Source organism: Carlito syrichta, unplaced genomic scaffold (assembly GCF_000164805.1).
Source record: "Carlito syrichta isolate Samal-C Ts95f unplaced genomic scaffold, Tarsius_syrichta-2.0.1 Scaffold317641, whole genome shotgun sequence".
In the NCBI taxonomy this organism is placed as follows: domain Eukaryota; kingdom Metazoa; phylum Chordata; class Mammalia; order Primates; family Tarsiidae; genus Carlito; species Carlito syrichta.
The window spans coordinates 173,969-195,883 of NW_007261737.1; the positions used below are offsets into that span (position 1 = coordinate 173,969).

Genomic DNA, 21,915 nt, shown 5'->3' on the forward strand with positions numbered 1-21,915 from the left:
ATTTGCTTTTTTTGCATCACTCTGGTCCTGGCCCCACCCTGAACACATCAACTCATGCGCAAAATGTGAACCAACATGTACTGGGCTTTACCACCAGGAGATGCTTAGAAGGATGATTCAGAACCCATTGTTTATTCCCAGAGAGATAATAAGTGAAGGTTAGAGTGAGTTGTAGAACTAAGAATTCTTATCAAGTGACAATAAATGTCTTGCAATAACCATGTTGGGTAGGGTGATTGAATTAGTTCTCCTTGCTAAAATGATGCTAATAGTTATGTGCCTTGGATCAAGACTTGCTCTGAGAACTTCACCTGGATTGTCTAAATTCTCACAACCTAGTGAAGTAGGTACATCTCTTTCTGTTCACATCTCTCAGGTGTTCACATCCAAGAGGTGCCAGCAATGGTAGAGCCAGGTCAACCCCAGGCCATTTGAACCCAGAGTTCCCGTCTCATCCCCTACCCTACTCTGCCATTTGCTTGTGTGTAGTTCTCTAGATTTTCTAAAAGACTATTTCTCAGAATCGATTTCCAAAAGTTAGGAGACTGATTCTTCCTGTCTAAGTTGACTTAAGTGATATATTTCAGGGATGTCTTTTCATGTGAACTTGAACACTTTACCAGTGGTTTTCTCTGCACATTAATGCATTGGGTGTTTTGCTAAATAACTGTCCTGTGGATTTAGGGATGCTAATATCCTCCCTAATGATAGTGTTTATGGAACTACACAGTGGGGGTACTGAAGTTCTTAAACTGGCTGAGTATATAACCTACATCATTAAATGGATTGTAAAGCAGCACTTATGAAATTTGTTCTACAACTATTCCAAGCTTAGAATCAAGTCAGCCAAACCCACCTAGATGAACATCTCTAACATAGTGTGAATGACTTCTTTTACAAGGACGGATTCTAGCCAGCAAAGAACATAGCAGCCTTTTTTGGACTAGAGGCTCATAGCTGAAGGAGTCCGTGATGGTATTCGAAGAGCTACTAAACCAATCCTTTGCAAAGTGAGCCTCAAAGATGTTCCTTATTTTTTTTTTAATAGTATCTTCAAATTCTAAATCACCCACATTTTTATATCGCTTGTGCTTTAGATGGCCCCATCTTCCCCTCTCCGTGTGTAGCAAAAACAACCAAAGCCTGATTCCCATGCAAGACCCAACATTGTCCAGTTCCCAGTTCCCACACTTGCTAGATGTATTTGAGGTTCGTTAAATGCCCTGTCTTTAATTACAGTCGTCTTGGTGATTGTGGAGGCTTCATTCCAGAACTGATGTTTGGATTGTTTGTGGAGGCTTCGTTCCAGAACTGCTGATATTTGGATTGTCCCCTACAAATCTTAGAATGTGATCCCCAATCTTGAAATGTGATCCCCACTGTTGGAGGTGGGGCACAATCGTGAGGCTCGGGGAGGTGGATCCCTCATGAGTGGCTTGGTGCCATTCTGGCAGTAATGAATAGATTCTCACTCTCCTAGTCATCTTGAGAGTTGGTTAGTTAAAAGATCCTGGTAGTGCGCGCCTGTGGTTCCAGCTACTTGGAAGGCTGAGGAGGAAGGATCGCCAGAGCCCAGCAGGTTGAGGCTGTGGTGGTTGGGAGTGGCCACTGCACTCCAGTCTGGGCGACAGAGTGAGACTCCCAACTCGGGGGGGAAAAAAAAAGATTGGGGGTTCAGAGTCAGGGGAAGGTGGTACATTCTGGTCATTGAGTAACAGCTCAGTAACGTGTGAAGTGATTCTCCAGCCAAAGTGCTGCTTATAGGCATCCTTGAAGGATGGGGACATCTAAAACCAGGAAGCAGGTGCCAAGACACGACAGCTGAGAAAAGGATGAGGGTCAGGAAGAGGGGAGAACACGATGGCCGCAGAGGATATGTAAACCCTTGTGTCCCTTGCTGCTCTGTTTTTTTTTTTTTTTTTTTTTGAGTTGGAGTCTCACTCTGTCACCCAGACTGGAGTGCAGTGGCCGCTCCCGGCCACCGCAGCCTCGACCTGCTGGGCTCCGGCGATCCTTCCGCCTCAGCCTTCCAAGTAGCTGGAACTACAGGCGCGCGCTACCACGCCCAACTAATTTTTGATTTATTGTAGAGATGAGGTCTTGCCAAGTTGCCCAGGTGGGTCTCGAACCCACGGGCTCAGGCAATCCACTCACCTCAGCCTCCCAAAGCGCGGGATTACAGGCTGAGCCACTGAGCCCAGCTTGCTGCTCGGTTTTACCAAGCACCAGTTTAAGTAGTGGGAAACTGCTGGGGTTGGGGGGAGGGCACACTTCATCAATAAGGGTACCTGATCTCAAACCAGTGGGAACCAAAGTGAGGCCCAAATTTGACCTGTGCAATGGCCATTTGTATACCTAACCCCGAATTGTACCCATCTTTAAAAATAATAAACACCAGTTTAGTAAAACCAGTTTTAAAGCACACCTAGCCTAACTGGCAGGGGCTGAAGAAACCCTGGGACTCTGACCCCCAAGCAGTCCGCCTGCCCTGCCTGCCTGTAGCCAACTCTCAAATCCCAGCCCTAGAGCCCTGCTGCCGAGCTGCAAGCAGACTTGGCCTGGCGGGCAGGGGCTGAAGGAAACTGGGCTGTGTCTCCAATAAAACTGGTTTTCAAAGTGTGCTCTCCAGATCCCTTGGGCCGTTTAGTGAGAAGCATCCTCCTAAACTAAAAAGTTGCCTTTTGTGCTGGTTTGACATTTGCACTGATGCAATGACCAGTCAAACTGCATCAAACTGCGTCAGCTTGAGTCAGGGCAATGTCACCAATTGCTAGTAGTCATTCTTTACCACCACACACTTGATTGCTAAGGCCAGGAGTTTGAGACCAGCCTGGACAACATAGTGAGACACTGTCTCTACAAAAAAATTAAAAATTAAAAATAAATGCAGCAAAAAACATATCTGGCCTACTTTGATTGTAAGCCATAAGACCTCCATTCCAGAGGGGATGCTGTCCCACATCCAGAAGGAAGGAAGGCTGCTCAGAGAAACCTAGGCAGACCGGCCTGGCTGGGTTTCCCCACTCTTGTCATTTGATCATAGCCCCTTTTGACCAATCATATCTGTACATGGATGTTCATACTTTGTTGAACCTAAACCCCAAAATGGACAGTTTCCATTGTATCTTGAGTCTTGATTCTGAAGGCTGCCGTGTCACATAAAACTATGATCAAATAAATGTGAGTGCTTTTTCTTCTACTAATCTACCTCTTGCCAGCAACTTTTAGAGAGCAGTGGGGCAGGTCTCCCTTGGCCCCACACTAGCTCAGCCCAGTAAGCAGCAAGAAACATCATTTCTAGGTCAGAGCACTTACTTGCCAGGGCAGACTCTCCAGGACTTTTCCCACTGGGCACAGCACTCACAGACTCAGGTAGTAGCTGCTCTGTCAGTCCCAGGCTCCCAGAAGCCAGAATGATGCGAGTCCTCTGTCAACCAGCAATGGACAAGGAGCACGAGTGAGAATTCAGCTCTTCACTGGTTTAGACCTAGAAAACATACCCCCCCACCATCCGTATAGCCTCCCTTCCTGGGCAGCCTCCCTCCTCTATTGACTCTTTCCATCTAGATCTCATCTCAAGGTTGGGTGCGTGATAAACTAAAAGTGAAGCAAAGGTCTCCAAAGTTCACGTACATTGATCCAGGCAGGCCCGATCTGGTCTGAACCAGCCCAGGGAACAAATGCCTCAAGGAAGGCAGGCCCAAGGAGGCTCACTGTGTACAAACACAAGACGTGGTCCGTGGGCACAGAGAACACGCCACCCACGGCCTCAGCATGACCTGTGTGCCCAGGAGGCCGAGGGGAAGGGCACATCCCTGGTTGGCCACCCCAGAACCCCTCCCCAGGTTCTACCCCCTTGCTTGGGGCCATAGCCAAAGTGTGCTCACATTGTCACTGAATATATGTTGCCCTACATTGCCCAGTCCCCAACCCACCATGGGGACGTTTGCCTTGAAGGACACAGTCACAACTTTCGTTTATCCTCACATGGATTTTATGCCCTCCCATCTATTTTGAAGACCGTGGCTACCTGTCCATGTGCTCACGTACCATTATGGGGCTCATAACAAGCCCAGCACATCTCCAAGGCCTTCCTGGGAGGCTGGATGGACGAATGGGCACATTTTGCGGGACCATCCCCCACAGGCAAGGGCTTTGGTCTGTGGGAGAGCCACAGTCGAGGGTCCATGGTGGACCGGACTGTGCTCAGGCTTTTACTCCCTAACATTATTAAAAAGGTCTCTCCGTCCCCATTTGACAGATGCAGCGACTGAGACTCAGAAAGGTCAAGTATGGTGAATTCCCAAGGTTCTCGGTTGCCTGGGCATTCATGTTGAATTTAAGTCGGACTTTTCTCATACCAGAAGCAGAGCTCAGTTACCCTTGACACAGTTTCCAGTTCTCCATCTCCTCCCAGTTCCTCAAGATCGTGGATCCAGACAACTGCCTTAGACATGGCCTCCTGGGGACCCCCTCCCCAACCTTCCTATGGGACAGCTAGAAACAACCGACTTGACCCACCCCACTGACCCCCATGCCCCTGGTACTGCACACGTCCACAGCCCCCTCTCAGTCACAGCATGAGTCCACGGGTCTCGGGTCCCACTTGCTCTAAACCCACCAATTAGAACTCCCCTTGAAAACTTCTCTTTCTCTCCTCCTCTTGTCTGTCTCTCTCTCATTTGTCTCTCTCTCATCTGTCTCTCTGTCTCTCTTGTCTGTCTCTGTCTCTGATTGCCTCTCTGTCTCTCTCATCTGTCTCTCTCATTGTCTCTCATCTGTTTCTGTCTCATTTCTCTGTCTCTTGTCTCTGTCTCATTGTCTCTCTCATCTGTCTCTCATCTGTTTCATTGCCTCTCTCATTGCCTGTCTCGCTCATCTCTGTCGTTTTTTGTCTCTCTCATTGTCTCTGTCTCATTGTCTCTCTCTCATCTTTGTCTCTCATTGTCTCTTCCTCTCATTGCCTCTCTGTCTCTCATTGTTTCTCATCTCTCTGTCTCTTATTGTCTGATTGTCTCTCCCAACTCTGTCTCTCTCTTGTGTGTGTGTGTGTCTCTCTCTCCCTCTTCCCCCCACCTGCTAGTTGAGTATGCATATCCCAGATAACACCCCCTTCCCATTGGCCCTGGGAAGTATGCTGTCCTCTTCTCTCTGGGATCTGTGAGCAATAAACTGCCTCTGTTATCCCTTGTATTCTGTGGAGTTGCCTCTTGTGTCTCTCCTGATGGAAAATCCAGTCCTAACTTCCTTCCTGGTCAGGGCACTCCTAGAGAGGAGTGATCTTGGTAGGAATACACTAGATATGAGTCAGACAAGAACCACCAGACACCTGCCAGGATAAAAGGCTTCCCATGGGAGGGACACCTGGTCTTGGGTCACACACAGGCATTAGGCCCTCAGCAAAGGTGAAGAAGTGTCCTGAGAAAGGCACCTTTTCCAAACCCACAATAAACCCCCAAGGGACCCTGTCATGGTAGAACCAGAGTACATAACCCATCCTGAGAGAGACCTCAAGACCAAATGAGAAAAACCACAGCATCAAGTCACTTGCCCAAAGTCACACTCAAGCACCCAGTAGGCACAGGTGCAGAGGCACTCACCGACTTTACCCCTTACCACCTCCATTCTTTTATTCGATTTTATTTTACTCAAGTCTGAGTCTTACTCTGTTGCCCAGGCTGGAGCACAGGGGCACAGATCACGGCTCACCACAGTCTTGACTTCCCAGGCTCAGGTGATCCTTCCTCCTGAGCTTCCAGAGTAGCTGGGACTACAGGCACACACATCACACCTGGCTAATATATATTTTGTAGAGGTAAGGTCTCACCATATTGTCCAGGTTGGTCTCAAACTTCTGGCCTCAGGAGATCCTCCCACCTCAACCTCCCAAAGTGCTGGCATTACAGGTGTAAGCCACTGTGCCCAGACACCACTTCCATTCTGACTGAACACAGGAGAGACCTTTGATGCAAATCCAGGCCCTAGACCCCAAAATACCAGTGTTTAGAAAACCACTGCTCAGGAGACAGCTGAATAATAACTTTAGTCTAGCGTTTTCTGTTATCTTAAAAAAAAAAAAGAAAAGAAAACGTAGACATTCAAAAGTTTAAAAAATCAGTTTATTAGCCTGATACAATTAGGTTACTGTTACAATTACTGTTACTTGATACAATTAGGTTACTTGATACAATTAGGTTACTCATTTTAATCTTAATACTTCTCATATTGCAATATATGAATGTGACAAACCCAAACCAGGCTGTCTTAAGACACAGAGAAATGTCAAATTAAGTTTGGCATCAGCCTTCCCCAGTGTATAGTGCATGTTCTTCCGGCCCCAGCGGATGTCACCACTTTAACGGATATGTTCATCACAGACCAGAAGGGCCACCCTTGCGCTGCCAGCTGGTCCTTGAAGAGCCCTGGGATTTTGCTAATAACTAAGGGATTGCACGATCATTCAAATCCTGCAGGTTCTGACCTAGTTTTTAAACTGTTTATTGAATGTGCATGTTACAAATTCAACTATTTCACGTGCTCACATTTTTTACTGACTATATTTCAGATGAAATAATGAATTTCAGGATCGCTACCTTTATTTCATAAGAATGTTAGATCAAGATCCAAGTATTTCAAAGCAAACTTTTAGACAGGAGCTGTTTCCAGGAGGCTCACGCCGGAGGGCAGCTACATATACCTGTTCAGCCACTCAATTAAATTCCTTCTGGCCTCGTCGATGTAGGCTTTGTCTGCTGGCAAGCAATCCTCTCTCTTCCGGTGCACGAACCCATGCGTCTGCCCGGAGAATGTTTTAATTTGATATGCAACTTTGCAGTGTTCTTTCAACTTCTGGGTCAGCAAAGAGACCTGAGAGGCAAGAGATTTCATGAACATAGAATTGTCACCCTTTCACAATATCTCCCGTTCGCCAAATCTCCAGCAACTGTTCATAACAGAGACTGAACTTTAAATTAGAAACAAGTTCCATCACTCTACTGACTTCTTCACTTTTACTTATTTACTTTATTATTATTACTATAATTTTGAGACAGGGTCTCACTCTGCCACCCAGGTTGGAATGCAGTGGCACAATCATAGCTCACTGCAGCCTTGACCTCCTGGACTCAAGTGATCCTCCCATCTCAGCCTCCCAAGTAGCTGGGACTATAGCTACTACCACTACCGCTGAGACTACAGGTGTGACCGTGAAGCCCAGCTAATTTCTTTTCTTAATTTTTTGTAAAGACCTGGTCTCACTATGTTGTTCAGGCTGGTCTTGAACTTCCGGGCTTAAACAATCCTCCTGCCTCGGCCTCCTAAAATGCTGGGATTTCAGGCATGAGCCACTGCGTCCAGCCTACTTTTAATTTTATAACTAACACAGTTCTCACTTCTGGCAAAGAAAAGATTTCAGAACAGTAAAAAGATCATAGAGCAGCAATTATTGGAGATAGTTCATTTAATTAGTTACTAATAACAGTAATTTCTAAGTGAGTACTTTTTTTTGTTCTTTAGAAACAGAGTCTTGCTAGGTGCAGTGGCTCACGCCTGTAATCCCAGCACTTTGGTAGGCGGAGGCGAGAGGATTGCCTGAGCCCATGGGTTCAAGACCCGCCCAGGCGAGACCTCATCTCTACAATAACTCAAAAATTAGCCAGGCATGGTAGTGCACCTGTAGTTCTGGCTACTTGGAGGGCTGAGGCGGAGGAATCCCCAGAGCCCAGCAGGTCAAGTCTATGGTGGCTGAGAGCATGCCACTGCACTCCAGTCTGGGCGACAGAGTGAGACTCCAACTCAAAGAAAGAAAGAAAGAAAGAGTCTCACTGTTGCCCGGGCTGGTCTCCAACTCTTAGCCTCAAGTAATCCTACCACCTCAGTCTCCCAAAGTGCTAGGATCACAGGCATGAGCCACTGCACCTTGGCTTAAGAATAATTTCTAAATGACTGCTTTTGAACCACACTTTTCTTCTGCTTTTTCCTCATTAACTGACAGCATTGAACAATTCCATATCTTTAGGACCATAGAGTTTATGGCAATTTCTGGGTTACACAGGGGGTTGGGAGACCAAGCCTATTTCTACACCAGGTAGCCAGGTCATGCCAGAACACTGCCTTCAGATGTCACCTTACTTAAGCATGTTTGGAGGTGGTTACAATTCCCAACCCATCTTTAAAATGTTAACACTTGGCCAGGAGTAATGGCTCCTACCTGCGATCCCAAAACTCTGGAGGCCAAGGTAGGATGATTGCTTGAGTCCAGGAATTTGACACCAGCCTGCACAACATAGCAAGACCTACACTCTACAATTAAAAAAAAAATTAGCCTGCTACTTGGAAGACTGAGACAGGAAGATCACCTGAGCCCCAGAAGCTGTAAGCATGCCACTGCACTCCAGGCTGGGCAACAGTGAGACTCCAACTCTAAAAATAAATGAATAAATAAAATAAAAATAGGCTCTGACAATGATGGAGACTGCACATTAAAAAAACACAGTGAGACTTCATCTCTAAAAAGAATTTAAGAATTAGCTGGACATGGTGGCATGCACCTATAGTCCCAGCGACTCAGGAGGCTGAGGTGGAAGGATCGCCTGAGCCCAGAAGGTAGAGGCTATGGTGAGCTGTGATCATGCCACTGCCCTCCAGCCCAGGTGACATAGTGAGACTCACAAAAAAAAATGTTAACACTGGAAAACACTTGAAGAAGCAAATGAATGCTTCATGACTCCTCTGCTCCGACCAAAACGCATGTAAATGAACAGGGGAAAGACTCACATTCTCCAGTGGAATCACAGCATCATTTTCAGCAAAAATGAACAGTGTGGGGTTCTTTAAACTGTAAACGTCTTCAGAATCCTTGATGATGCCTGAAAATCAAGTGCAGGAGTACCAGTAAGAGTCCCACATGCGTGCCACAGAAAACTGCGTGCACATGGGTTGATTTCTCAAAGTCAAATGTGGGTTTGGGGGCTTGGCTTTCTTTTTCATCCATTCCACAGACGTGGCCTGACCTAAGCAAGGGAGAACCCAAAAACCCAGAATTTATTTATAAAAAATTGCATATCTACTACATGCTTCAACTTCAGTCACCCTCAAAGTATTCTCCATTGGATGCAATATACCCATCGAAATGCTTTCTCCACTGCTCAAAACAGCTTTTGAGCTCATCAATTCTGATGGCTTTTAGTGCTTCACCGTTTTTTGTTTCACCTCTTCCACATTGGCAAAACGTTTCCCTTTGAGGACTTTTTTGTTTCTTCTTTTTCCTTTTCTTTTCTTTTTTTTTTTTTGAGTAGGAGTCTCACTCTGTCACCCAGGCTGGAGTGCAGTGGCATGCTCCCAGTCACTGCAGCCTCGACCTCCTGGGTTCCGGTGATCCTTCCACCTTACCCTTCTGAGTAGCTGGAACTACAGACATGCGCCACCACACCCAGCTAATTTTTTGATTTATTACAGAGATATGGTCTCACCAAGTTGCCCAGGCTGGTCTCAAATCCCTGGGCTTAGGCAATCCTCTTGCCTCTGCCTCCCAAATTGTTGGGATTGTAGGAGTGAGCCACCATACCCAGCCGAGGACTTTTCTCATCCAGAGAAATATACAAACAAAAAAAAAGTCGTTCAGGGTGAATTCTGGTGAATGGGGAGGTGGGGCATGGGGTCATGCCGTTTTGGGTCAAAAACCGCTGAACACGCAAGTGTGTTGTCATTGTGGAAGAACCAGTCACCTGTTTGCCAGAACAAGGGATGTTTCTTCCATAATGCAGTCTCTCACAACAACACTAGCTGCTACACTGATACCGATGGGTTCCTGGAACACTCACCTAATGGAGGAAGCCTGTATTACTGTTGGGAGCCAGCCACAGAGGCCCACCTGAACGTTAGGGATCCAGGTGGGCTGTGGACCCTGAGACCACTAGGATGCGTTCAGGAGCTGTTGGCCCATTTCCTCTTCCTTTTTTGCTATTTGGCACATCTCATCAGAAGGAATTCTGCTGACCTGAGCTGAAGGCATGGCTAACTCTAGAAACTCATTGTTCCTGTTTCCCATGAACTGCGGTTTCGGCTTAGGTATTAGATATAATGCAAACCCAGGTCACATTTGGGAGCCTACTATATGGTACAAGGTTGTTTATAAGATTTAAAAGTATATTTGTAGAATTAGTATATACATATGGAGAGTTGTTTTCAGCTTTAGATGGTATAGACGATTATCTAGAGTAACCAGAAATGGCCCAGCACAAACTTTGGGCTGGGCTGCATTCTTTTAAATCTGTTTTAGCTACAACTGGTATAGAGTCTTTTCTACTTATTATAAGAATTAAATCTGTTTTATTCATGGAAAGTATCCTAGGGTAGGCTCAGCTTATGTCGAGAATTATGTTAGTTCAAGCATGATCAAACATGATATTTTGAGGTTTAATAAGAATACAGCTAACTTTAGAAATTTCATTGTTCCCATTTTCTACTAATTGCGATTTTGGCCTTAGTACAATTTACAGTTTATATTTGGGTTTTATTTTAGAAGCTTTATTGCTGATGATCAGCTTTATATATTAGAACTAGGAATTAGAAACTTTTATAGAAGTTAAAATAGATATGTAGGATTTTAGAATAGTCATTTTGTTAAGAGATTGCAATCAATTGTTCCTAGAAACAGGCCAGCGTGATCTTTGGACTGGACCACATTCTTTAGGAACTGGTTTGAGCTATAATTAAGAGTTTCTCTAGTGTAGGTAGAATTAGCACAGAATAGAAAGGTATTCGGATTTAAGTTAGTCATTAGATGTTGTGTATGCATAAGCTTTAGAAGTTATTGATTATTAGAATATTAGCATGTTAGAATTGTTGTATTGCTTTTGAGGAACATTAACCAAGCATAAGGAACAGTGAGATAATTTGGGGATTGTCCTTCCTCATGCTTGGGAAAACGCCTGGTGGGTGGGGGATGCCCTCATCCACCTGGCTTTGTGTTCACGTAAAAGTCTTGTGATTTAATTGGGACTGTCCTTCCTCATACCTGAGGAAACACCTGGTGGGTGGGGGACACCCCTCATCCACCTGGCTTTGTGCTCACATGAAAGTCTTGTGATTTAACCTGTGAAAATTTGGAATAAAAGACTTACGGTGTGTCCCATTAAATGGCTTCTGCACTAGACAGAGTCCAGTCTCTTTCCTTCTCCCCCCTTTCTTTCTTTCTCTTTATATCTATCCCTCCATCTTTCTTTCTTTTAATATCTATCCCTCCGGTTTAATCGCCGATGCTATCTTTCCTACCAGGGACCCCAATATCTGCAGGGGCTGGCCCCCCACATATTACAAAGGGCCTGCCCTCCAAAAGGTAATTCCAGTTTTTATCGGGTCCCCATCATAAGATGGGTGTAAAAGAAGAATTTATGTCGTGAAACCCTCCTACTCTCCACTTGATTTACGAGGGACCAGGTATTAAATAACAAATCAGACCTTGTAGGCTGCTTGGAATGTAAAGTCATAGCAGCAAACCAGGCATGGTGGCACATACCTGTAGTCCCAGCTACTTGAGAGGTCCAGGTGGGAGGACTACCTGAGCCCAGGAAGTTGCAGCTGCAGTTAAGCTATGATTGCACCCCCACATTCCAGCTTGGGCAACAGGGCAAGACCCTGTCTCTAAAGAAAAAAAAATTGGCTGGGCATAGTGGCTCAACCCTGTAATCCCAGCACTCTGGGAGGCCAAGGTGAGAGGATTGCCTGAACCCGAAGGTTGGAGGCCAGCCTGGGCAACTTGGCGAGACCTCATCTCTACAATAAATAAAAAAATTAGCCAGGTGTGGTAGCGCGAGCCTGTAGTTCCAGCTACTTGAAGGCAGAAGGATTGCTGGAGTCCAGCAGGTCGACACTGGGGTGGCCGTGAGTGTGCCACTGCACTCCAGCCTGGGCGAGAATGAGACTCCAACTCAAAAAAAGAAAGAAAAGAAAATTGTAATAAAAAAAATAATAAAGATGGAGAAACAACCTGAGAAATGCATAGTGCACTGAGTAGTTTGTTTGAAGCGGTTATCTGAGCAGGTATTTATGCTCAGACAAGACCACAGGTATAAAACAGTGAAACTGCTCAGTCCTGGCAGTTCAGTGTGTAAAAATCAGTTTTCATCCTTTGTCTCAAAATTTGAGATTCATTTTGAAATTAAAAGCATGCTCTGCCCAACCCAGGCTGTCTGAAAACAACCTGTGCTCATTTCCCCGGGAAAAGAAACAGTTTTGCAGTCAGTTACCATCTTAAGCTAAGAATAGGCAGAGATCCCGACTGCCAACTTTTTTCCCACTTCCTGCTGGCAGGAAAGAAAAGCGAAGGACCAGAGAGAGCCTCCACTCACCTGTAGCTCCTCTTTAGGAGGAGGGAACCACGGGAAAGATGGCCACAATCCCTGCCCCACTCTGGCAAAGCCACGTTAAGGGGCTGGGCCTGGCTGGAGGCTGCTCAGGTTGAAGTCCTGCCAGGCTCAGCAGCTCACGTACTACACAGCAGTGGCCAGGAGGTGGCGCCGGTGAGGCGTCCATGCCTGAGCGCCTTCTGCTAATTCACACAAAGGCTCCCTCTGGACATTGGTTAGCCCCGTTGTTCCGAGAAACAATGCGCCACGTATGTTCTTTTGTGTCATAAGTCAATATTTAAAGGGTCTTTTTTGTTGTTGTTAATGCTAGAAGCAGGCTTTTTCACCCGATGGTGTGAAAGTGATGCGATTCAACAGAAACTGTACTTGAGTACCCATACAATATTCTGTTTTCTTTTTCTTTTCTTTTCTTTTTTGAGTCAGAATCTCACTCTGTCGCCCAGGCTGGAATGCAGAGGCACACTCACAGCTACCGCAGCCTCGACCTGCTGGGCTCAGGTGATCCTTCCGCCTCAGCCTTCCAAGTAGCTGGAACTACAGACCCATGCCAACACGCCTGGCTAATTTTTTGGTTTATTGCAAAGATGAGGTCCCACCAAGTTGCCCAGGCTGGTCTTGAAACCATGGGCTCAGGCAATTCTCTCACCTCTGCCTCTCAAAGTGCTGGGATTACAGGCGTGAGCCATCACACCCAGCTAATACTCTGTTCTCTAACAAACAGCATTCAATCAACCACATGAGATAGTCAACACTTTATTATAAAATAGGCTTTATGTTAGATTATTTTGCCCCAATGTAGGCTAATGAAAGTGTTCTGAGCACGTTTAAGGTTGGCTGGGCAAGGCTATGATGATCTGTGGGCTAGGTATTAAATACAAGGAGAGAGTCAAAAAAGAAAAGAAAAGAAAAACGGAATTTATTTATTTAAGATTGTGTATTTATTCTTCCATGTTTAAACTTCAGCCATTTTCAAAATACTCTCCGTTGGATGCCATACACCTATCGAGATGCATTTTCCACTGTTCAAAACAGTATTCAAAGTGGTCAGTTTGGATGCCTTTTAGTGCTTCTGCCTGCCATTTTTGTTTCACCTCCTCCACAGCGGCAAAATGTTTCCCCTTGACAACTTTTTTCATCGGGGAAACAAAAGAAATGTCACTCAGGGCAAGATGTGGTGAATAGGGAGGGTGGTGCATGGGGATCATTTGGGGGGTTTTTATTTTTATTTTTTACTTTATTTTATTACAAAGATGTGGGGTACAAGTCTGGATTAGGTACATAAGCAATAGATGTCCAGGTGAAGTTTGGGCCTCCAGCTGGTCCTCCCTTCCTGGACAAAAACTGCTGAACACCTGGCATGGTGTGGGCAGGTGCCCTCATAAATCACCCATCATGAAAGGGGCAAGCACATTGAAAGACTCTTCAAAAACAATTCATTGAAGCTGAATGAATGCACCCTCTCACGACTGATACACTAATGCTGATGGGTTCCTAGAACACTTACCTAGGGGGGAAGTCTGTACTACAGGGGGCCCACCCTCCAAAAGAGAATTCTGGTTTTTTCGGGGGGGTCCCCTCTCATACATTTTCAAGTTGGGATTTTTTTCCTTCCTTCCTTTCTTTTTGGAGTCTCACTGTCACCCAGGCTGGAGTGCAGTGGCATGATCACAGCTATGCAGCCCCGATCTCCTGGGCTCAGGTAATCCTCCTGCCTCAGCCTCCCAAGTAGCTGGGACTACAGGTACATGCCACCACATCTGGCTAATTTTTTTTATTTATTGTAGAGACAAGGTCTCACCAAGTTGCCCAGACTAGTCTCAAACTCCTGGCCTCAAGCAATTCTCCTGCCTCAGCCTCCCAAAGTGCTGGGATTACAAGTGTGAACCACCACACCCAGCCTAATTTCAGATTCTTAAAGCCAATGTCCCTGGGATGAGCTGTCTCTGCACTATTGAGCTTTGTGTTACACTGGGGGAAGGAGGCCTGTGCTGTTAAGCATTCATTCCTCCCTTTGCATGGTATAAAAATACACGAGTCAGACTTACCATACACGGATACCCCCGCCCTGAACTCTGGGTATTTCATCATCACGTGATGGACGGCAACTCCACCCCAGCAGAATCCCACGATGCCGATTTTCTGGGCGTAACAGTGTTGCTTCAGATACCTCAAGACAGCATCAATCTCTCTGGAACAGAAAGAAATGGTATTCGAGAATCAAGGGTGATTTTGTGAGCCCTCCAAGGGCTCTGCTGACGGTAACGTACTGTATTAGCAACCGTTCTTTGAAGTTGAAGTTGTTTTTGTTTTTTTTTAGTTGGAATCTCACGCCATCGTCCAGGCTGGAGTGCAGAGGCATGCTAAGGCTACTGCAGCCTCGACCTGCTGGGCTCCGACAATCCTTCCACTTCAGCCTTCCAAGTAGCCAGAACTACAGGCACACGCTACCACGTCCAGCTAGTTTTTGGTTTGTTTGGTTTTTTTTTTTGATTTATTGTAGAAATGAGGTCTCACCAAGTTGCCCAGGCGGGTCTCAAACCTGCGGGCTCAGGCAATCCACTCGCCTCGGCCTCCCAAAGGGCTGGGATTACAGGCTGAGCCACCGAGCCCGGCTGCAATTCATTATTGTCTTATTACAATAGCAGAATTTAAGGAATACTGCAAAATCAAATGTCACAAGCACTTTTTGGTTTTGTTTTTTGTTTTTTGGTTTTCACATTTTTCTTGAACGCTTTGATTTTAGGAATAACTGCCTTAATTAGAGCCGGCACCCAGGAAATGAGAGGTGCTGGGAGGAAGAGTCCTGGGGATGTCTTCTGATGTGGCCCAGTCCTGGCTTGGAGTCTCTTTTTGGGTTCTATAAACCAAGAAATCCCTTGACCCCTTAAGCAGGAAGCAATCAGGATGGGTTTTCTGTCATGTGCAAACCAAAGATGCCTGACTGAATACAACACAAGGATGTTTATCTGCTTTCAAGGTCACTGTTCCTGTTGTATGCCCCACTGTAACCTTAAAGATGTGACTTTCCTTTCCCCTGTGGAAAGTGCTCTGTACCTGTCTGCAACAATCTCCCTGCCATGGCTACTTTCTTATTTTTGTAGAGATGAGATCACACTATATTGCTCAGGCAGGACCTGAACCCCTGGGCTCAGGAAATCTGCTCACCTCAGTCTCCCAAAATGTTGGGATTACAGGCGTGAGCCACCACAGCCGGCCTAGTTCACTCTTAATGTCTTGCTTTATTTTTCTTGGGGTGGCAGGTTGGGTCCCTGGGAGGCCAACTACGAAATAGAGTGGAGTACAGGAGGCTCATTTCATTATTATTATTATTATTATTATTATCATCATCATCATCATCATTTTGAGTTGGGGTTTCACCCAGGCTGGGGTGCAGTGGTACGACCACATCTTACCATAGCCGCGACGAAACAGGGAAGAATCTGGCCCCGGGTGAATGTTGTGAGATGAGGCAAGGCTGAGGAACAGGAATTAGCCCTCAGCAGGACAGGGGCCCCTACGATGCCTCATGTGGTGTGGACAGAGGTGCCACTCAGGGTCCATCAGGCCAGGAGAGGTGGCAGCCCGAGTCAGCTTGGGAGAGCTGGGAAGTTCAAGGCACTCTGGAGGTAGGAGGAAGGGCAGAAGGCCAGGCTCGGTGGCTCACGCCGACAATCCCAGCATTTTGGGAGACCGAGGTGAGGACTGCTTGAGGCCAGGAGTTTGAGGCTGCAGCAAGCTATGGTCCTGTCACTGCACTCCAGCCTGGGTGATGGAGTGAAACCAGGGTGAGAGTCCTAGGGAGTGAGTGGTCACAGGTGAGTGGCCACGTGACTGGCAGCTGGACTGGCCTGGGCTTGGGATGGTTTATCAAACAGCAGGTGGATGAGAACCAATCTTTGGGCCATGTGCTTGGTGGGAGAGTGTTTGGCAGAACAAATGGCCACAGTGAGTCAGGAGGCACTGGGGAAACCGCCTCCCTGGGCTCAGGCTTTCTTGTGTGGGAGGAGCTTGTCCTCAGAGAGCATCTTGGCCTCCCTTCCCCTCTGTTCAAGAACCTCCATTCAGAAGGAAGGGGGCCTGGTTGGCAGCTGGCAGCCATGGTCCTTCTTCTAGCCTGGGTGGTGTACATGGGATAAAAGGCCACAGCCTGGGGGATCCCTCGGTGTTTCTTCCCTTTGCTCCTCAGACCCTGGCAAGAGCAAGCCTGATCAGGCGGGTCTGCTATAAAGACTTAAAAATCTCAGCCAGGTGCAGTGCTCACACCTATAATCCCAGCAATGTGGGAGGCCAAGGCAGGAGGATGGCTTGAGCCCAGGAGTTCGAGGCAGAGGTGAGCTGTGACCGTGCCACTGTGCTCCAGCCTGGTGACAGAGCAAGACCCTGTCTCTAAAGATAAGTAAATAAAGACCTAAAGTCTCCTTCAAAAACAATGAAGGAAGGTGGGGCATGGTGTCTCATGCCTATAATCCCAGCACTTTGGGAGGCCAAGGCAAGAAGGATTGCTGGAGCCCAAGAGTTTGAGACCAGCCTGAACAACATAGCAAGACTCCATCTCTAAAATAATACTAAAATAAAATACAGGCTGGGCGCAGTGGCTCACACCTGCAATCCCAGCACTTTGGGAGGTGGAGGTGAGATGGTTGCCTGAGTTCAGGAGTTCGAAACCAGCCTGAGCAACATGACAGACCTCATCCCTACAATAAATAAAAAAATTAGCTAAGCAAGGTGACACATGCCTGTAGTTTCAGCTATTTGGAAGGATTACCTGTGCCCAGCAGGTCGAGGCTGCAGTGGTCGTGAGCATGCCACAACACTCCAGCCTGGGTGGCAGAGTGAGACTCCAATTCAAACAAACAAGCAAACAGATAAATAAATAAATAGATAAATACGATACAAGTCATAGAGGGCATCTGGATCTAGGCAGGGGGTGGGGTGGTCCTCTGAGCCTCAGATCTAAAACTCAGCATTACCAGGACTAGCATTTTCAGTATCACCCATTACTTCCACCAGGTGCCCCTCGGCACCAGGGGCACAAGAATTTCTCAGACGGACTTGCTGAGGAGGTAGGAGTGCTTGTTGTTGTCTAACCTGCAGCTCAGAGCTGCACTACATAAAAACATGTTTCATTTACACCAAGGAAGGCTTCTCTTGGCCATGGCCATGCTACTGTCCTACCTAGAGGTAAGGGGGCATGTCTGAAGGTGAAGCCCACCTGCTCTCTCCTCCCAGGACCACGTCACACACACACAGCTGCATCTGCTGATAACTCACTTATCGATGTTACGGGCATTCCTCGTTTTCAGCCACTCGGGGAAGGTGGACCAGTCGTCAGAGGGATGCCACGGCTCCTGCCCCACGAAGAAGTCTGGAACAATGGTTCTGTAAAAGATAGGTGTGAATTGAGCTCGGTTTCAGAATCGCTTGGACTCGGTGTTTTGCTCACATTTGTTAAGAAGCTTGGTTGGGCTCAGTGGCTCACGCCTCTAATCTCAGTACTTTGGGAGGTCGAAGTGGGAGAACTGCTTGAGCCCAGGAGTTCAAGCCAGCGTGGGAGAGACAGTGAGACACATCTCTAAAAAGTTTTTTTTATTTTACGTTTATTTTTATTTTTAATTAAATTTGCTGGGCATGTTGGCTCATGCCTATAAGCCCAGCACATTGGGAAACCGAGGTGAGAGGATTACCTGAGCCCAGGAGTTCGAGACCAGCCTGGACAACATGGCCAGACTGCATCTCTACAATAAAATAAATAAACAAACTAGCTGGGCGTGATGGCATGTGACTGTCATCCCAGCTACCCAGGAGGCTGAAGCGGAAGGATGGCCTGAGTCAAGGAGGTCGAGGCTGCAGCAGCTGTGATTGTGCCACTGCCCTCCAGCCTGGGACAGAGCAAGACTCCAACCTTAAAAAAAATGTAAGTTGGCCATTGCTTTGTTAAACTCTGGTGTGTCCACGTGGCTCTTTGCGCTATGGCCGCCATGTTTCCTGGCTTGGCCCCCTCCCCTACCTTGGGGAGGTGAACTTTCTCTCTCTCTCTCTCTCTGTAATTTACTTGCTACATAGACTACATTTTCCAATCTAAACAATTTAAACAAAATTGTTTTAATTAAATGTAGTAAATTTTAAAAAACACTTGCTAAGTTGATGATTCTGGCTCGGAGGAGAGGAAGACATGAAGGCCAACTCTGAGAGCAGCAGAGGCCACCGGGCACAGGGCCAGCCCACCCGGGTTTCACAAGCACAGGTGCTTGCTCTCTGGAGACCTGCTTGTCCCCAGACCTGGGGAATGCTGAGGCCGTGGGTGGGGCACACTCCCCACTAGATGCACCCACCCAGGACACAAGGGTGCCTGGCCTGGGGCGGGTGGCTCTGGGGACCACTCCAGCCCCCAAGAAGTTGCACCCCACAGCTGGCCTTGGGGTCTCCTGGCCTTCCACATAAGCCTAGGGCCCGAGGGCACACCTGGGTGACATGACCAGTCACCATGACCAAGCAATTTTCCCAGCCACTGCCAAGGTGCCAACGCGGCATGACTCCCTGTCCAGAGGGTATGGTCTAAACAGGTTCTAAAAAGGGTGGCAGAGTGGGGACGAGCCTCACCAGAGTCCAGGCCATTCTTCCAGGCAGGTCCACCCAGAGGCATGGGAGCCAGAGCCACCCTGGCCAGATAACAGTTTTCTAAAATGGAATCACCACCTGGTTAAAGGAACACAGCTCCTCCCACAGGAGTGGAAAGAAACTGAAACTTGAATCAGAGAACCCCCATTACACCTGGGCCTGGTGGCCCACGCCTGTAATTCCAGCACTTTGGTAGGCCTAGGTGGGAAGATCGCTTGAGACCAAGAATTCAAGACCAGCCTGGACAGCATAGTGAGACACCATCTCTGCAAAAATTTTAAAAATTTCTAGACAAGGTGGTGTATGCCAGTGATTCTAACTTTTCAAGAGACTGGGGTAAGAGGATCACTTGGACCCAGGAGTTCGAGGCTAAAATGAGCTATGATTGCGTCGCTGACCCAAGGAAGGAAGGAAGGAAGGAAGGAAGGAAGGAAGGAAGGAAGGGGAAAGGAGGAAAACCGAACAGGTAACACATAGCAATGCCCAATCCCAGAGGATTATCTTGGGGACAAAATAAGTTGTCTAGATGTGAAAGTGTTTTGTATGCCACGGTGACTCTACTTATCTTATATGTTTTGATTCCAATGAAGGAACCCACCATAAAACTACACAATGGCAACCCACCCGATCAGCGGCTGGGAGATCAGGGCAGCTGCAGCCTCCATCTTTATGACCGGCTTCCCAGTCTGCAAAATGAGAGCCACAACAGTTCCTCCCTCGAGGGGTGGCTGGAGGTATTCAGGGCAATGACTCTGGGAACACCCAGAGCACTGGGTCCAGCTGAGCCAGCAGGCAGTTGGGTCAGTTATCTTTATTTGTACTGGGCTTGCCTCTGGAAAGGTAAGTTGCCTCGTCCCCAGGAAGGAATCTGGGGACGTGAAAAATATGAAACATCCTGTGAGAATCATCTATTCATTTAATGGTAAGTTTGCATCACGCTGTGGTGAGTGATTCCTTTAAACTGGTTTCTCTTCCTAGAAAAATGAGATAGGTGCCCCACTCGGATTTCCAGCTTCTCTTTTTGAGAAAACAATAGAAATCCGGGCAGGTGAGCCAAGATCACAGTGTGCTGGGTTTATGCTTTTGGATGCCAGACAGGAAAGTACGGTTCCGGCTCTCCTCTGTGCCTTATGACAGCTTTTCCCAATGCTAGGAACAAATGAGAAGCAAATAATGTCAGGCTTAGTCAAAGATGCCATGTGCAACCGGCCACAGTGGCTTTAATCCCAGCACTTTGGGAGGCTTAGGTGGGGGGACTGCTTGAGCCCAGGATGGGCAACATGGCAAGCCCAGCATGGGCAACATGGCAAGACCTCATTTCTACAAACAAACAAACACAAAATCAAAAAATTAGCTGGATGTGGTGGTGCGTGCCTGTACTTCCAGCAACTCAGGAGGCTGAGGTGGAAGGATCGCCTGAGTCTAGGAGGTCGAGATTGCAGTGGGCCGTGATTGTGCCACTGCACTCCAGCCTAGGTGACAGAGTAAGCATCCAACTCCAAAAAAAGAAAAAGGAAAAGGAAAAGTGGCTATGGCCTCTTGACCAGACAAAGAAGTAAATATTGGGAGAGAAGTATGGTCTCACTGTGCTGTTTCTGGACCCCAATCTAATTCAGACGGGCCATGATAGTATGTTTGGAGCAGGGGACCCACGGCTGCCCTGCATCCCAGTAGGCCTGTGAAACCTGACATGAAGCTGAGATGCTTTGAGGGCCAAGTAACAGAACCATCTCAGAGTTGGTAAGGTCTGTCCAAGGGTCCAGTGCCTGTGTCTGGGCAGGGCTCCCACATGGGGAGAGAACCCTCAGTGTCTGACAGGTCTATAGGACCAAGGACCCCCAGGAGGACCCAGAGCCCAGGGGCCGGGGTAGAAGCAGCAGGCTCCACCAGGTAGGGGTGTCATTTCACAAACATTTTCCATTTACCTCCACCACAGGGACATAGGAAGGATATTACGTGACTGAGAACACTATATGGTCACATTGGATTTTTTAAATTTTTAATTTTTTCTCCGTAAGACCCTCTGAAATTTTTTTCTTTCTTCAAGCAAACAAAATAAAAACCTTACCAATAAATTCACATGAATTTAAACAAAGGAAGGGTTTGGTATACGTACGTGTATCCATTTCCAGCGATCATGTCAGCCATGTATCTGATATTGGGCAACTGCCAGCCGAATATGTCTTGAATGACAATCACAGCTTTGCCTGCATCGACAGGGGATCTGGTCACATACGCCTTGACGTGCTCCACTTGAACTTCATGCCCCATCCCTCCATACTCTATCCTGTGACCAATGTCACATGGACAAGGGCAAGCTTCGTTAGCCATGGGAGACTGTCAGGTCGGGCTTCAGAGAGAGAAATGCACATTATGATGGGAACGATGAAATTGAAAGATTACAATTAGTAAAATCAAAATACCCAGACAGAGTAGCTCACGCCTGTAATTCCAGCACTTTGGAAGGCCAAGGCAAGAGGATTGCCTGAGGCCATGGGTTGAGACCACCTTGGGCAACATGGCTAGACCTCATCTCAACAATACATTAAAAAAAATTAGCTGGGCATGGTGGCACATGCCTGTAGTTCTAGCTGCTTAGAAGGCTGAAGAGGAAGGATCACCTGAGCCCAGTAGGTTGACGTTGCAGTAGCCATGATCATACCATAGCACTCCAGCCTGGGTAACAAAGTGAGACTCTGGGTCAAAAAATAAAATATAATAAAATAAAAATCACAGGAAAAGATTCACTGTAATACATAACAATGGTATTTGTTATGTAAGAAGTCGGTGACAAGCCGGCTTGGTGGCTCAGCCTGTAATCCTGCGCCTTGGGAGGCTGAGGTGAGTGAATTGCCTGAGCCAGCAGGTTCGAGACCCGCCTGGGCAACTTGGTGAGACCTCATCTCTACAATAAACCAAAAAATTAGCC

The 21,915-nt window shown here is 47.1% G+C and overlaps 1 protein-coding gene across 1 annotated transcript; it reads right to left on the reverse strand.

The window, feature by feature from the left end:
* Positions 1 to 6,101: 6,101 nt before the first annotated feature.
* CMBL (carboxymethylenebutenolidase homolog) lies at positions 6,102 to 21,339 on the reverse strand. Its single transcript, XM_008074776.1, has 5 exons — positions 21,103 to 21,339; positions 17,640 to 17,747; positions 14,414 to 14,556; positions 8,776 to 8,867; positions 6,102 to 6,867 (listed from the first exon to the last, which is right to left on the reverse strand). Exons 1-5 carry the CDS (start codon positions 21,315 to 21,317, stop codon positions 6,688 to 6,690), a joined length of 738 nt encoding a protein of 245 aa, XP_008072967.1. The 5' UTR covers positions 21,318 to 21,339; the 3' UTR covers positions 6,102 to 6,687.
* Positions 21,340 to 21,915: the final 576 nt, after the last annotated feature.